The 17,008-nt window shown below is 35.2% G+C and overlaps 2 protein-coding genes across 4 annotated transcripts in view; one reads left to right on the top strand and one right to left on the bottom strand.

Annotated features, from left to right (window-relative positions):
- Positions 1 to 209: 209 nt before the first annotated feature.
- On the bottom strand, positions 210 to 3,587 carry LOC120776035 (transferrin-like). The gene is made up of 3 exons (XM_040106480.1): positions 2,992 to 3,587; positions 2,536 to 2,914; positions 210 to 427 (listed from the first exon to the last, which is right to left on the bottom strand). Exons 1-3 carry the CDS (start codon positions 3,585 to 3,587, stop codon positions 311 to 313), a joined length of 1,092 nt encoding a protein of 363 aa, XP_039962414.1. The 3' UTR covers positions 210 to 310.
- A 4,011-nt stretch (positions 3,588 to 7,598) lies between these two features.
- The window catches only part of LOC120773978 (programmed cell death protein 4), a 28,446-nt gene continuing 19,036 nt past the window's right edge, over positions 7,599 to 17,008 (top strand). Inside the window, exon 1 of one of the 3 annotated variants that reach the window (XM_040103229.1) lies at positions 7,599 to 7,718. The gene's annotated coding sequence lies outside the window, so the exon portion shown is untranslated. Of the gene's footprint in view, positions 7,719 to 8,024; positions 8,437 to 14,956; positions 15,018 to 17,008 lie in introns of those variants that run through there. The other 2 variants (XM_040103228.1, XM_040103230.1) reach the window with 2 other exon arrangements.

The raw sequence follows: 17,008 nt of genomic DNA, 5'->3' as shown, positions 1-17,008 counted from the left end.
CCAAAGACGAGTTCAACGACTTTAATCGTTAACACATAAATACTACTAATATATACAGGGTGGGTGCCAGTATCTAAACATTGAATAACTATTGTTTGGAGTTAAATTAAAAGAAAGTATTTCATTGGGGAAGTACAATAAAAATATTTTAAATACAGACCAACTTAAGAAATGACGATTCTTGTAATAAAACTTATCCAAGAAATTTTGAACGCGTTAACATTTTTTTATATATGTATGTATGTATATATGTATTTATTTTTGAATTCGGGGATATATGTATATTTGTATATTCAAGACTTCTATTAACTCATTCCAGTTCGCTAGGATCATGCACCGTTTCGTTACTGCAATGCAGTTGGCTAAATACTTGCTCAGTGACGCCATTTCTGATAATGGGACTTTGCGAAAATCCAATTGTGTTATTCTGTAAGATCAAAAAATATTATATACATACTCGCAAATATGATCAGACTCAGATTTATTATAAGAATAAATATAAATATGATAAGAGTTTCATCTAATATAGTTTAATCTAATAAAAAAGGAGGAAATTCTCTAAAGTTTTTTCCCTATATATGACAGAAATCCGTCTCCAATAGTACTTTCCATGCTGATACTTTAACAAGACGCTAAATTTCGATTTCTTATCTTCAAGGTCAACACTGAAACAGCTTTATCGATATTTTCTATAAAAACAAAAATCACTTTGAAGCTCTTCTCCGGTAAATCGAATATTTTTATAATCAACTGATCATTTGACCTAATAACTAGAGGCAAAATTATAGCTTCTAATTTGAGATTATTATTTTTTGGGGATTCCTCCAGAATATGGACAAAAAATGCAAAACGCTGGGAGGAACCGTCCGATTAATTTAGAAAATACATAAATATGTTTACATGTATAGAACATCGAAAGTTTGAGGCAAAAAAGTAAACCTAAGCAAAAAGTAAGACCGTACGAAGTCCGAGCGGAACTCTTAACATAGATACTATCGAAATTTATAGTAAGGGAGATCGTTAGGAACAGCAAACGACGCCATATTTTCTCCGCTCTTTTGACATTTCTCCTCAGTAAGGTTTGCCATTTCATCATGGAAAGATATACGACACAACAACGAGTTGAAATTATTAAAATTTACTACCGAAATTCGGATTCAGTGGCCTCAACTTAAAGAGCGCTACGTCCAATTTATGGTCCTCATAATCGTCCTGTCAGATCAACAATTGAGCGTCAAGTGGAAAAATTTGAATCTACAGACACAGTACAAAATGTTCGCGTGTCAGTGAGACAAAGAAGTGCGCGTAGTCGAGAATAATGCTGCCGCTGCCGCATCAATTGAGGAAGAAATCAGTCTCTCGCATGTCGATCTCAAGCGTTGGGCATCTCTGTGACGTCGTTGCGGAAAATTTTACGAAAAGATCTTGGCCTACATCCTTACAAGTTCAAATTGAGGCAAGAACTGAAGTCGCTTGACCACCAGAATTGTCATATCTTCGTTAAGTGGGCTGAGCAACTACCTGAAAATGATCCGGATTTTCTTCGAAAAATCATCTTCAACGATGATGCTAATTTCTAGCTGTATAGCTTCGTCAATAAGCAAAATATGCTTTATTGGTCAAGCAGCAAACCACACGTACTCCATGAGTTATCATTGCATTCCGAAAAAAATTCAGTTTGGTGCGGTTTATGGGCCGCCAGCGTCATCCGGCCTTACTTCTTCCATGATGATCAAGACCGGCATGTTACTCTCTCCTGAACCGCTTGATGATAACCGATGATGAAATGGAATTGGACAATATGTGGTTCCAACAGGATGGCGCCACAAGCCACACAGCGAACGTCACAATCGATTTATTGAAAATCAAGTTTGATGAACGTGTTATTTCACGAAATGGCCCAGACAATTGGCCGCCTCGGTTGAGTGATGAGACTATTTCCTGAGGGGCTACGTCAAGTCTATGGCTCTATGCCAGCAAGCCAGCGATGGTTGTTTAACTTCATACTAAAATCGAACCTGAAATTGCAGCAGTAACGGCCAAAACTCACGCGGGATTCGCAGTTATCAATAATATATTTTTCATTTCAGTCTTTGATAGGTTCGCAAGTTCGACTTCGTGGGTAGGTACTTTGTGAAGTCGGCCCTCGTGTTTACCACATTCCAGAAGCGGTGTTGTAAAAGTTTTTGGTAACTATCACAAAAAAATCACTTAATGCGATTTACCCAAGAACACTTCTCTCAAAACTTTGCCTCTAAACACATCTGTTTAAATATAATAACCGTTAACTGACAAGATGTTCAATTTTTAGTGAATAATAAATGCTTTTTGCAAGACCTCGATGACCTATTCGTTATCGTATTAATGGCAAAAGCATGTTTTGGAAATTTTTTCTCGCCAAATATACATACATACCAGTATGTATTTACGAGACACAGTATATGTTACCAGCAAGAACGGGAATTCCCGCTTGAGACTGATAACATTAAAAGACACCAATTGAATTGAACATATGAATAACCCAAAAGCACTTACCTTGAAAATAACATCGGATGTATTTTGGAAATCGGCAAAGAAATTCCAAATAGTGCTTGTCGGACCGAAACTGTTTAGAATTCTTTCGAAAGTGCTTTGCACGAGACACCTGAAGCCAACATTGGACGCCAAAGGCTTTGCAGCGAAAACTGCGCGCTCCAAACTTGCTTCGACGTTGCACGTGCCGTAAGCACTCCACTCGGCCACCGAGCGATTGGCGCAAATCAGCAGCTCATCTCCGGTGGCATTGTATTCCGCCGTATTCAGAATCTGAATGGTAACAGTGTCACGGGCGGACTGCCGACATATGTCATGACCACGTTGGAGATTGAAGAAAGCGGCGGCATCGAAAGCGCGATGATTCGACACGTTGACATCTCTGTAAGGCATGCAAAACTTGAAGGTTATCAGGAAACAGGACCTGTGAAACCGAAGTTTATTTAGTGTACCACTTACATAGCCGCCTCATCCAGTTCGATCAGTGTAATGTTGCTGGGCGCCACAGCCACGTAGTAGTCGGTAAGGTGCTCGTGCGCATACAGTACCGTTGTTAGATTGGCGGCACGCGCTGCCATGTACTCATGATCCTCGGCCACCACCAAGTCAGCCGCAGACGTTTGGATCGCACTTAGGCAGGCGTCGAAGGAACTATTTTGTACACACTGCAACTTGAGATCAATGGAAGCGTTGGCAGCCGCCTGCAGCGTGTAGAGACACTTATTTTGTGCCAGCTGCGTGAAAGTGCAGAGGCGCAGATTATCCAGCTGTGGTTGGGGCTGTGGTTGCGGTGTTGGTGGTGGTGGTTGTGGCACTGGTGGTGGTTGTGGAACTGGTGGTGGTATTGGTCGTGGTCCTGGTGGTCTAGGTCCTGGTCCAGGCAAACCCGGACGTGGTTGGAATGCAAAAGGTGGTGGGCCGCCGGGTCCTCCGCCTCCCTGTCCTGGACCTCCTAGACGTGGTGGCCCGAAACGATTTGGACCACCTGGCCGAAACTGAGCCTCCGCTGCTATGAAAAGCAAAAGTATTACTGAAACAAAATATTGTTTGAACATTTCAGATAATGCATCGTTAGTGTTTATGTGGATTATTTATACTTCCGCAACAACAACATAATAATTAGTTTTTAATTGCTTTCTTGCTTTATTATCTTAAAAGGAATTTCAACTGTCACAAATATCAGGCTTTAAGTCGAAACTTCGTAATCGCAAAAACAGTTACAATATATGAACCAAATTATCATTATGGGAATCCCCACAAGTCTCACAGTACTTAAGATAAATAGAAGAGGATTGCACCGCGATCTAAGGACCTTTATTCCGCGTCTGCAGACTGCAGACGGAGTTTCAGGCTCTCGTTGCATAGTTGCGTTGGAGGTTTACCTCTACGCACCGACTTATAGCAAAAACTTCTGCTTGAAAAATGTTCGGAAAACTTCCTATAGGTATGCAGAGTTTGGTGCGTGGTCCTGCGACTTCTACACCAATTCCCTCTGACGTTTTCCAGCCGACGGTGTACCATCTCGAGAGTGAAAACATTCCATTCAGCCTTACTTACCTTGAACTTCTTTTGGAAGTTTACCTTTTTGGTAATGCTGTCCTTTGGGAGAATAGCCAATGGTATTACACGGCTTAAGTCCTTCATCCGCTGGGATGAGATTACCTTACCACTGCCAAACTCTTCTGTTATCATTTGAAGCAGTGTGTGTTAGGCTACCTAACCGATTAATAGGTGAAGTGGTCTGAGCTCAAGCATGACTTCAAGTCCCGACAAGCAGATGCTTCGATAGCTGGAGCCCTACCGAAATCTGCGATACTTTTGAGGCTCAAGCCACCGCAGCATACGGGATTACTTTGTCGGATAAAAATTCGAACCTGTTCCATTTAAGTGCTGTTTATTTTAAGGTTCTGTGCTCAAATCAAAAAATTCACAATAAAGTTAAGCGTCGAAAATTTACAATAAGGTCAATAGCCAAACCTGAAAAGGCAGAACATGAACTATCTAAATGACCCCGATTATGGGCAGAGTTCAGAATTGAAAAAGAATACTTCACATGGCCAGACAGCCGCACTGGGGCTGAAAGCCAGCTCACACTGCAATTGCAACAGTGGCAGTATGGGCCTTCATAACACTGACAGATATCAGTAGAGACTTGCTTGGAACAGAGCTAGAGTGACCTCATCAAATATAAAACCATTCAAACGACAGACAGGTATAAATAAATGAAACGGAAACGGATTTTTATCTGGTCAAGGACTGTCAACTCGGCACCACCCTCGAAATTAATTGAAGATTATTTTCTGTTGCTACAACAACAACAGCGACAAGACTTCATAAAAGATACCTTTAACAACTTTCGTCTTGCGACCGATGTCCTCGGAGTCACACCACAACAAATTGCAAAAGAAGAGCTCAAGTTTCTGAAATATAATTAATTATACTACAATTGCGCCGTGTCATGCAAGCAATTCCGTCATTTTACTTTTATCACTAGTTTATCCGTCTTATTCTCCAATACAACATTAATCCATAAACGCCGTTACTCAACAACAACAAAAACATACTAAGCTGGGAAATTTGAATCTTAACGCACAAAAGCTTATTGTAAGTTTCCTACACCCTGGACACAGACAATTAGTCACGACATGAACCGAGCAATGTTTAAATGATTGTAAATAATAGAATTTGCCAAATATTTTATTGTAAATTATTTTTTAACTTTGTACAATCAAAACAAATGACAAAATATATTAGATAAATGTAGAAATTTCAAACCTCAATAAATTATTCCAAAGAGTTTATATGAAAAAAAAGAAATTGCAACCTTGTTACAACTGTTAGTTAGTATGATGTAGTCGCCATGTTATAATTCGAATTGGAGTCTTGCTCACACCCAGAGCGCACGCTTCAAATGTGTGGAAAATGTCACGTACGCCAATGCGGGTTGTCACTCTGGGAATAACAGCAACAACTAAAAATTGTATTCATTAATATGAGAAATGGTGTTGATATCTCACTCCAAAATATTACAAAAACAGACAAAAATAAAGAAAATACCATATAATTTTAAATTTCAGTATATTTCAAATTAGTAATAAATTTAATGTGATTAATTATCAGACGGCAACGTTGAAAGCATGATACTCAACTGAGAGCGTATTGCTTTTGAATACACTCTTGCGCTCTCATGATTTCCTGAATTTAGGTGGGGTATTTAGAAAGAAGTAGAAACCAATAAGAAAAGGGGAAATTTTCTACAACAGAATGTCGAAATCACAACAGAAATAGCAAAACATACGAAGAAAAGGTAAATAAGGGGAACACACTGCAGTTTACCGGTTTACTAATCGCTACGCTTTTAGCAGCGAAAACACGTTCTATGTGTTGTTGGGTGGGAGACGACCTAATGTGGATTTTAGTTTTTAATTTAATATTTATTACATAGAAAATTATGGAACCAAGTTGTACTTATTTATGAAAATAAGATAAGATATGATTTAAACGTTGTATGAAACTCGGTTGTCCCAGTCAACGACCTAATTAAGACGACGTAATAAAAAAGTTTCCAATTAGCTTAATAAATAAAACGCCCCCTCTTTGTAAATGGCCAAATGACCTGTCATGAAATGCGGGGTCACATTTTTATATATGTATGTACATATGTACATAAATACTTCATATATTTACATACATACATACATATGTACATACGTAAGTGAGTTGGAAGATGGACAGTGGTCACGAACCAGCTGATAATTTCATAAGTATGCATCATAGTCATAAAAGTGTAGGTATGTACATAGAAAATTTTTATAGCTTTCGATTAATTAACTTGAAAAGCTGTCAAAAACTCGTAGCACTCATAAAAAATAGAGGCTCAGCTGATGCAATAACACTACTATTTATTATACATATTAGTAATTGATGCTACGTGCCGAAACGCACTAATAAATAAAGCATAATTAAACAAGAGAACGAAGTATTAAAGATAATGAATAATTGTTGTTAAAGTTTCGTTTAGTTGATTAATAATAATTTAAGTACATTTAATGCCGTTTGAATATATAAAATTCAACAAACATAATTTGCAATTGACTTAATTTCGTATAGAAACGAAATATTGGATACAAAACAGCGAAGTCAAAACAAACGAGAATTAGCTGTAAACGGGCATAAACAAGAGTTGCCAGCTCGCTAACTACGAAAATATAGTATTTGGTGATTTGGTGGTTTACATTGAGCATTTTTCAGGATGGAACCATGTGTAGAAGTTCACGCAAGTGAGGAAAGTTCACTGGGCACCATTCACTAACTGGAGTAACCAGAAACGATTTATTTTATATATGGCGCAAATAGCTCACGACTTCCGGTCTTAGACCAAGCATCCTTTGGTTAGCCAAAAACATGCGTTTAAAGCTAAAATTAGAAGTCGAATCATCCTTCTCCAGAAATTCGCCTATTTTTGATATTTTTTATACTAATAGCCACTGACACAAAAATTCGTACAACAGCCGGAACTATGGTACCGAAATTTACAAGGATTTTATCTGGCCAAGTATCGGTAAACAGTACATAAAAAATTTTACACATGCCAAGCGAAATAGAGCAATTTTGCAATTTTCTTTAAGTGATTTCATGAATTATCTGGCAACCGTACGTTGAGAAACATGCGAGAGAACAACGTGTTGAAGAGCGGTGTTTGAGCAGCGAAATATGGAATAATCACGAAACGAATGTGAGAAAGATATATATAGGGGAAATAACGGAAATGTGTAAGAGGAGAAATCGCAGAGCTGTATTTTTATTAACTCAAAATGTATAAATTTTTCGTGGATTAAACAATAAAGCATTGTTAACGATTTATTGCAACAATAAAGTAACAAATTAGCATATAAGAAATGTTTTAAATCGTAAAGTTTGTTATTTCGCGTTCCCGTTCCACTTACACAGTGTTCCATTGCAAGCTTTTCCTTGCTACTTTTAGTGCAACCCTGCAATCGTATGATTAAGGGGAACACATTTGACGGTTAGCAGCTTTGTAGCAATTTCTTGTACGAACACACGATTAATTGGCGACAAGCTGAATAGTTCTTTAAATATTTGAGCGCTTAAAAGCTAAGTGAATCTCTAGCATTTGGATTTTCAACTTCAAAGTTTTGCTGTAATTACTGTGCTAATAATATTGGGTAACGTAAAAAAAAAAAAAATACTAGTGCAGCAAATAGAAGTCGATAAGTGTTTGCTTTTGATGTGCAAAGGCAATAGCGAAACCAATTTGTGTCTAATTCACTAGAAAGCCACAAATTTGGAAAAAGGCAACAAGGCATTTCTTTTCTATTGCATTTCCACAAAGTGCGTATGTGTTGTTTTTCGCGATTTGTTTTTCTTCCATCACACTCATCACTTGTCAAAAAGAAATTATAAAAATAAACTTTGCTTACAAGCTTGTTAAAAAAAACTTCATGTAAAATATCTTATAAAAAAAACAAAAACGAGCAATTAAGACTTGCCAAAAATTATTTTCCGTGTCGCGCTGACATTTAAAAATTACATTCTTCAGCATAAATATACAATTGCATATCTTGCGAAAGTCCAATTGGGAAAATCCTGTTTTTTCATTGCTGTGTGAAACGAAAACTTCAAGAATAGTATTGACAGAATTGTGCACAAGGAAAGGAGAAATAACTGAACAGATTGCTTAATATAAACGAGAACTCCAGTGTCTTTGCGCGATTACTTTGTAAGAAAAATTGCAGTAAATCGGCAAAAATTGTTATTTAAATGTGTATATAGTGATTACACTTACAAGTTTTGTAAAAATAAACCTAATCTAATAACGATTGTATGTCTCTCAGGCAGTAGACAACCATTTGGAGAATAAATCTTCGGTCGAAGAAGTAGAAGGTAGGCATTGCTATAAAAAAAATTCTATACTGTTTTATTTTATTTTGTCGATTTATTATTAATATGAATCTTGCGTTAACAGCACCGTAATATTAAGTGATGGATTTTTCTAGAATTTGGCTAGGTACCTAATTTTACAACGTGATTGTGAGACTATCGAAAGAAACTTGCCATCGTGGCTGTAGCTGACTTGGGACATAAGAAGCAGCTTGCTTCTTTTTGTAGATAAATAAATAGACATGTATACACATATGAGAAATGTAGATACATGTGCTTGTACCGTCACTGACGAGCTGTTGTAATCTATTCTTATCCAGTTCGGTTTACTGTGTATGAAAACACACATTTCTGAAAGAAAATATTCACATATGTATGTCTTATGAGTATTTTGCTTTATTCCTTATATTTTCCTTGTTTTAATAATGTAACTAATGTTCGTAATGTTATATACATATGTATAAAGATGATGAAACTGTATGGAATTTTCCAGAATGTTGTGCCGCACCACCAAATCGAATTGGAGAAGGGCGGCAAAATTTTGTATTATTCGTTGCGTTGCCGGTCTGCACAGTTGTTGTGCTACGCGGTAACTAATCAAGAGCTCAAATATATAAAATGTTAATGGGAAGTAAATAGGTATTTATATTGTATACCATGAACAATTTATACATATTGCTGTTGTTAGCAACATGGTTAGACCTCCAACTGATACAATTGCAATTGCTGCGGGCGAAGGCAAAACATTTTAAATTTAAAGACACAAACGTCTGCACTAAATGTTCTGATCGTTGGCTCTGAAAAAAAATTTGATTCTAAAAATTCATTATTTAGTTTTGATGTTTGTGATATCTCGGCAATATTAATTTTATTGCTTGGTCAGCAGTGGAAAAGCAATGGAAAGCAATTTCCGTTGGCAAAAATAAATTTCAACATTCGTTAACCACAAAAATTACTTGTTTGCAGTTTTGCAAAATATTTCAATATTTAGGTAAATATTCTCACAAATATCCAATGAAATTTTAATTTGTCCATTGTGGAAATCGATGCATTATAATTGCTTAAAATATATTTGCATAAAAAAACTTACATATTTAAGAAAACTTTTGAACTTTCAAATTTTTGTTTAAATATTGATATTTTTATTTTCTCGCTTTTGGGGAGATTTAGTTTGCAATAAATGTCATTAGTATTTATTTTTTGTGTGCCAATCAACACACCCTCTGAAAAATACCTAACCTACCGTATACCCGTTAACTTAATGAAAGTGAAAGGCCTCTCCACTACTTTAGTAAAGTTGCGCTGTTCAAAAATAAAAATAATAGTTCTAAGGTGCTATGTGTTTTTATTTCAATATCGGTTACAACTTGTAGAAAAATATTATTGTTTTGATACGTAGTAGCATAATTAGACTAATTCTTTTATGATTGTTATTTAATGTTCATTAACATTGTCGTTTTTGTTTTTAGAACAGTTACTAATGAGATGCATAATTATTCAAATGAAAATCATATACTTGAAGTTGTTTATCGAAAATTCTAGCAATTATGCATACATAACTAGTTTAATTGCATACAATCAAGTAAAATACTTTGACAGGGTTCATAAAATTGTTGCCTTATGGCGTTTGAATAATTTTTTCTTCGATTAGTTTATTAAAATAATCATATAAATTAATAACGCAGCATTTATATTAAAAATTAATTATTTTCTTATTAAATGCTTAAGAAAAAATAGATTTTTATTTATATAATTCTGGAGAGTAGTACCAAAATGCCACTTAACCACCAATAGAACAAGCAAGAAAGTTTCTTTTCCGTAATATTCTTTAATTTAGTCGAGATTAAGGTATGTACTTATGTGTTATCTGCCAATAAACGAAATTAGGTCACAATTGCAACAACAATTAACAAAAATTTTTAAAATAAAATAATGTGTTTTCATCAATTCTCTTTACATAAATATGTCATGTTGGCGCTATTGTTGTTGTTTACCTTTAGTTTTTTTTATTCTGACACCTATTTTTATTTAAGTTTTTGTGAGTCTACACTTGTTAGTTGTTTTTGTTTCTCTTTTATGGTGGCCTACGTGATAAAATTGACGGCGGCACACCGCCGAACCGTGCACACACCCACCAACAAAATCAATTGTGATATGAATGTTTATATGTTTGCATATCATTTGTAATAAATTGTTTTTAAGTGTATTTTGCTTCTGGCTACTTTATCTTAGAATATGAAGACAAATTGTAGAAACGGAAAACGAAAAAGAAAGAATAATAATAATCACATGTTGTCAAAAACAACATAGCACAACAAATACTGCATAATATTAAAAGGTAGCTGTGATGGCCGAAAAGTCACAGCAATAAAATTTATAAGTACATACATACATATGAATGTGTTTGCATAAGTGTGAAGTAATATCTGAATATGTAATAGTAGCAACCAAACATCATCGGCTAGCTGTCTAGTATCCACACCACACACAAATAAGTTTGAGGCGTCTAATCTCCGCCGGCTACCCAGTCCCACACCTACAGCCCCTGTCGGTTGTTTGGGTAGAAAATATGCGTGCGCTCTTGTTGGCAGCGATCCATTTGGCGCACAATTCGTGTTTATTTTCATTTAAACTTTTGATCGTCGAAAACATACGTAATCAAACACATCCATATGTACGTACATAAGTATGAACGTACATAATTAAAGTGCCGAAATTCTTTTATTTGCGACGCACTTTTCAATGTGTTTACTAAGGAAATTTAAGAAAATATCCGATTTAATGTTAAACAAATTGTTTAAAAGCCAGAAAATTCAGGCTAACATATCACGCCTTCCTCAAACCCGTCGAAAGTTTCGTGTTGTATGCAAGTAATTGCTTTTGCCGCCAACATTTTGTGCTTTTCCACTCACAGCCCGCTATTTGATATTACATCTGCTGAGAATGCCTGGCGTTTAATTTTGCGACGCAGTTTCATGTTCCAACAAAATCTCGTTTGTCGTCTAATATCCTGTTGTATTTAGGTATGTGGTGCTTTAAATTGCTGGAATATGTTGGTATACATACATACATGCATACATATGTATATAACCAACACGCCCATATCCATTATATACTAGCGCGTTGTTGCATACAAATTTTCAAGGTCATGCGCTGTGCGTTCCCCATATCCTTGTATGCACATACTTCAAATTCCTTTTTTATATAAAATACTCCCCTAAGTGATTCCTGAAATGCACATACATACATACATACAAATATGTATTAGTATATACAGTGACACTAAAAGTTTGTTTTATTAGTAGAGTAAGTTATATTTGGAAAAAACTATTTATCTTAATACTCACATTGAAATCAACATAAAATAGCCACTAAAATTGTTTGGCTTCTGCCAATCAGTACCCCAATATCATACAAAACTATTCTCGAACTTCGATAACCAAAACTTGACCAAAGTTATATCATGATTTAGGAATAGCTCGCAGTTTGTAACATAACCTCAAAATGTGTAAAACTATTTTAAGCTGAGACACAATCAAATATTAATAATTTGAATTCATACTTTTTTCTACAAATATAACTTAAAAAACAATTATGATATACAAAAAAGGCTTATTTCATATTTTAGAAATCAATTAAGGCTATTTAGAAATAATGTGTTGTCAAAAAAGTCTTGCGGTATTTTCGCTAGTTGGCGCTGAAAGCGCGTAGTTCTAGTTTTATTCGTCGCATCGGGTCATGCTATACCTTTTTGGAAAGCTCATTTCACGCGCTAACACGTGTTTGATTGATTGTCGTTTCTTTTAAGTCGTTACGATAAAGGCAAAAATGCATCTCAAGCCACCAATTAAATTTGTGCAGTTACAGTTGTACCCGATACAGTTTCCGTTTCCACCGCACAACGATGGTTTCAACGTTTTCGTTATGGTGTAGAGGTGGTCGAAGATGCGCCACGCTCCGGAAGGCCTGTCGTCGAAAATTGCGATAAAATCGCTGAATTGGTCGAAAGAGACCGGCATACGGCTGCGTTCAAGTGCTGGGCATGAGTCATCAAAAATTCATTTCAATTTCAATAAAAAAAAAAAATAAAATTCAATAAAAATACCGCAAGACTTTTTTGACAACCCATTATTTAGCCATATGAAGGTTCGAATAGAAAGAAAGAAAATATTTGAGGTTTTGCACTGCGACCTATGGTATATTGTGCCCTACCCTATATCACATTTGTTCACAAAGGTCCACTTTTCTGAGTAATTTCCGGAGCTTGCTGGGCGCGATGGAGGTGGTGTGATCCCTATCCACGTCGATGGATCCTGGGGCCTTGAGTCTGCCTCTACAAATTGCTGGGCAATCTAGTTCTGTATTTTCCTGTTCCATGTCGCAAAACTGGCAGTGTGCGCAAGAGACCATGCCTATGTTGGACAGTATTGAGGCATGCAAAAGGGCTTATAAAACCCATGATTAAAATTATATACAATTAGAATGCCGAAAATACTTAGTATTAGTAAAAATATTTATTTGGAAAGGAAACAGAGCTGATCTCCGGGAGCTCTGACCTTTAACCCCTTAAATGCTGGAAACACTTAGTTTAAAAATTTTGAAAATGGTTCCAAAGTAACAGCATTTAACTTGTCCACGAATACTATTATATATAAATCGGAATTAGTTCGTAAAACATCCCGGATGTTTGTTAATCCGGGAGCTCTGACCTTTAGCCCCTTAAATGCTGGAAACCCTTAGTTTAAAAATTTTGAAAATGGTTCCAAAGTAACAGCATTTAACTTTTCCACGAATACTATTATATATAAATCGGAATTAGTTCGTAAAACCGGCTGTTGTGGGAATTATTGTTCCAACCATATGGAATGCTGTAATTTTGACTTTAATTTGATATACATATATAAAGGTAGGCTGAATGCCTTTGTATATTATTTATACTTTACTCTTTTTGTATCTTCTTTCGTTTTTTTTGAGCAGGTAAAAAGCTAATTCGGCATCTGCAAATGTTCTGGAGTACATAATATGCATACATACTTATGTATTCATGCCGCTTATTTGAATTTTCAATACATTTGTATACATACATATATAGTACCTATGTATGTATTTTTATGTACTTATTTAAATATGTATCAAATTCGATATATGAAACTTTTATGAATATGAAATTAAACCGATACGTCATATGTCAATATTCATGAGTAAGTAGTTCATACCCTGAAGAAAGACTCATTCCGTAGCGCACTGGTTGATTCTGTGACATCATATTGCTCTGCAAAAGTGTTGCAGAACTTTTCCCCTTTACTTTCTTACTGATAATGAGTCTACTCGTTGGATCACAATCGTCGCGTATTAACAAAAAAGCTTATAAATAAAATCAGTTTCACTCCTAATTCGTTGCGCTATTGTCGAACCGGCACACGCTGGGCATACCTACTAATTTTTCCCTACAGGGTAGCTACTCCAAAGTACTTTGTAGTTGATGTGCGATCAAAAACAATTGTTATTTTTGTTGTAACCGGTTTCTGTTTACCATTACCATGTTTTATATTCAAGCACACATCCGCTCGTTCCCACCTTTCCCTGCTCCACATGTTCCCGACTACCTTCCACCCTTGGTCGCGCCCCAAGCATTCTGTCGCACTCAATCTTCCAGTCCAATCTGTTTGATATACATACATATGAAAATATATACATACAGACATATAAGTAATATTATGTTTGTATATACATACATACATACTTTGTTTGCTATGTGCCTTTTCGTTTGTGCCTTCTCTCTTGTCTGGTTTTATGTTTATTTCGCCCGGTTTAACCTTGAAAATTTCGTTGCTGATATGTTTTGCTTTCATTACAATGTTATTTAATTTTTGTATTTTACTTTTATTGCCTTTTGGTGGTGCGTTCGTTCTGAAAATTATTTTGCGTCTTAATTTGTCGTGTAAAAGCTGCTGCACGCTGGTCTCTATCAGTTAGCCGGCAAACGCTGCTCACAACTGACTGACAACACGGCCACTACAATGTTTCTTCCTGCACCTGCCCTGTCGTATTCACCTATATATACATATATATACATACATACATATGCACCAATGTATGTACATATGTATTTTGTATGTTTGTTTTTATATATTTTTACAACGAAGCTTCACTTTCCTTTTCAAAAGACTTTGTTAGATTAGATAGGGTGTGCCCAGCTGCTACTCACAAGCCTCTTGTTTCTTTCCCTTATTATTTATGTTAGAAGCTGTAATCGCAAGTATAAATATACATATATATATGTACATATGTATGTATGTACATATGTCTGTCTGGCTAAATATAGTTAAGAGCTTTTTTGACATTTATAGCTGAAACTTTTCTTCTCCCTCTTATCTTTCCCTTTTATTTCCATGCTATTTACGGAAAACTGCGCAATATTTTTAGAATTATCCGAATTCGCAAGTTCCACTTGTCATCTGGTCGAGCAGAAATTTCCACTTGCAAGTGTTTTGATTGCCATGACAGAGCTTTTGTAATAGTTACAAGTGTTGGCTCGCGTGTGAATACGTAAAACTAATTTAAATGCAATTGCGGAATTTGTGGTAGGTCAGGTCGGATGTGCGATAACTAGACAATTTTATTTAAGTATCTTATATAACAAACTCATTAGTTTAATATATAGTATATTTTTTTAGAGTTGTTATTCATGTGTAAGATGAGGCTTTAAAAGTTAATATTTCAGTTTTAAATAGTTTCCAGTGGATTTACTGATTTTTTGGTGGTACTTCGTATTGACCAAATGTGTATGTATGTATGTAAATTCTCGTTAGTCTCTTACTCTTTTTCTTGATAAAAGTACAATTTACATGCTACTACTACTCGGTAGTTAAGAAATTAGTTCATATTTTTTGATTTTATAATAACAAAACTGAAATAAAAGTTCTAAGGCGGTATGCAGTAAAAGTTGTATAATGTCTTTGTACATATTTGGCGAGCAGGATGCCTTAAGGTTTTATTCCAACTACTATTGTACCTGTTTTGTTCCACATCGTTTCTGCGAGTTCATCCCGAATAAAAACACACTGAAGTGGTACCTTTAGACTTTATTAAATTTTTTTCTTTATAATTGTCATTTCTTTATAACATTTAATGGTTTAACGGCTATTAAACAAATTTACATACATATGCTTTAATCGAAATAAAATACAACAACATTACCGTATTTTATATAAGGGATTCCAGAGCTTGTAAATTTTCGTTTCGGTTCAATATCGAACAGTTTCGCTTTGATTAAATTAATTGCGCCGCAATTCAAACCATAACAATGCATTCGTAAGTGAACGCCATTATTGATAGGGGGTACTCCAAGAATGTGCATACTTATGTATGTAAATACTCGTTCATATGTATGTATATTTGTTTTGGAGCTATAAATAAACTGCTGATAAGTCTTAAGAGTATTTAAAATTTTTTTTATCCATTTGATATTTATCCTTGAACGAGTTGTATAGTTTTTATTATGCAGTATTATGATATTTTCGATTTTTACGGATTTTAAACTTGGAAAAGTATTGATATTACAAAAAAATAATGAATATAATAATAACAAGTAAAGAAGAGCTAATATCGAGTGCAACCAAACATTTTATAATCTTACAAGAATTAAAGCCAGGGAAATACCATAGCAACACCAATCATAAGGCGCAAAGTTAGCCAGATGTTCGAAAATCCTGATCCCATTTTTGGTACAAAGATACACTTGTTAGCAAAACACCCTCTATTATTTCCATTTGGATAACTCGAAAGTCACCTGGAAGTTCGAAAATCACTATGTTAGGTATATGGGAGCTAAGGGAAGTATTGACCCGATACAACCCATTTTTAACACACAGACATGCTAGTATCAGGAAAGGATTCTCTCTGCATTTCAATTATATATCTCATACATTGACTAATATTTTCGGTCAAAAGTCAGCTATAATTGCTGTGGTCAGCATATTCGGTCCTTAGGAGCTTGGCTTTGCTTGGATTAAGACAATTATTGATCATAAGGTGGCATATTTCAAAGGCACTATTCGTGGAAATCCCGTTATATTGAGGGGTTACATGGGTTTCCTGGGGGTAAAAAACGGCATTTCTTCAACGATTTTCTCATATAAAAAAATGAAATATTTTATTAGAATATTTTATTGTTACAAACATACACTATCAACAAAGAAATGCTGACATTTTTGGAAAAACATATTTTAAACTCGGACTAAACTACAGGATAAAACCATAATTTAAAACTTGGGCGAAGGAAAAAATAATCTGAAAATATGATTTTTGACAGACATATTTACAAAAAAAAAATTAAAATTTCAGTGAAAATTTCGCGACATTTTGTTTCGAATAGATGTAATCGTAAAAAATATCCTTCGACCCGAGAATTGTATCTTGAACTTCAACCGACTTCAAAAACTCAGTTTCGACAAAAACGCGTTAGGCTCTAGCGCTCAAGTTCTTAAGACTGTATCTCCGAAACTATTACTCGGATCAACTTTAAAATTTAATAAAATAAAAAAAAAACGATTTTTTGAAACCTGTAAACCCA

This window comes from Bactrocera tryoni, chromosome 4 (assembly GCF_016617805.1).
Source record: "Bactrocera tryoni isolate S06 chromosome 4, CSIRO_BtryS06_freeze2, whole genome shotgun sequence".
Lineage (NCBI taxonomy): Eukaryota > Metazoa > Arthropoda > Insecta > Diptera > Tephritidae > Bactrocera > Bactrocera tryoni.
Note: the sequence above shows the minus strand (reverse complement) of the source record. Positions and strands in the feature narration are given on the sequence as shown.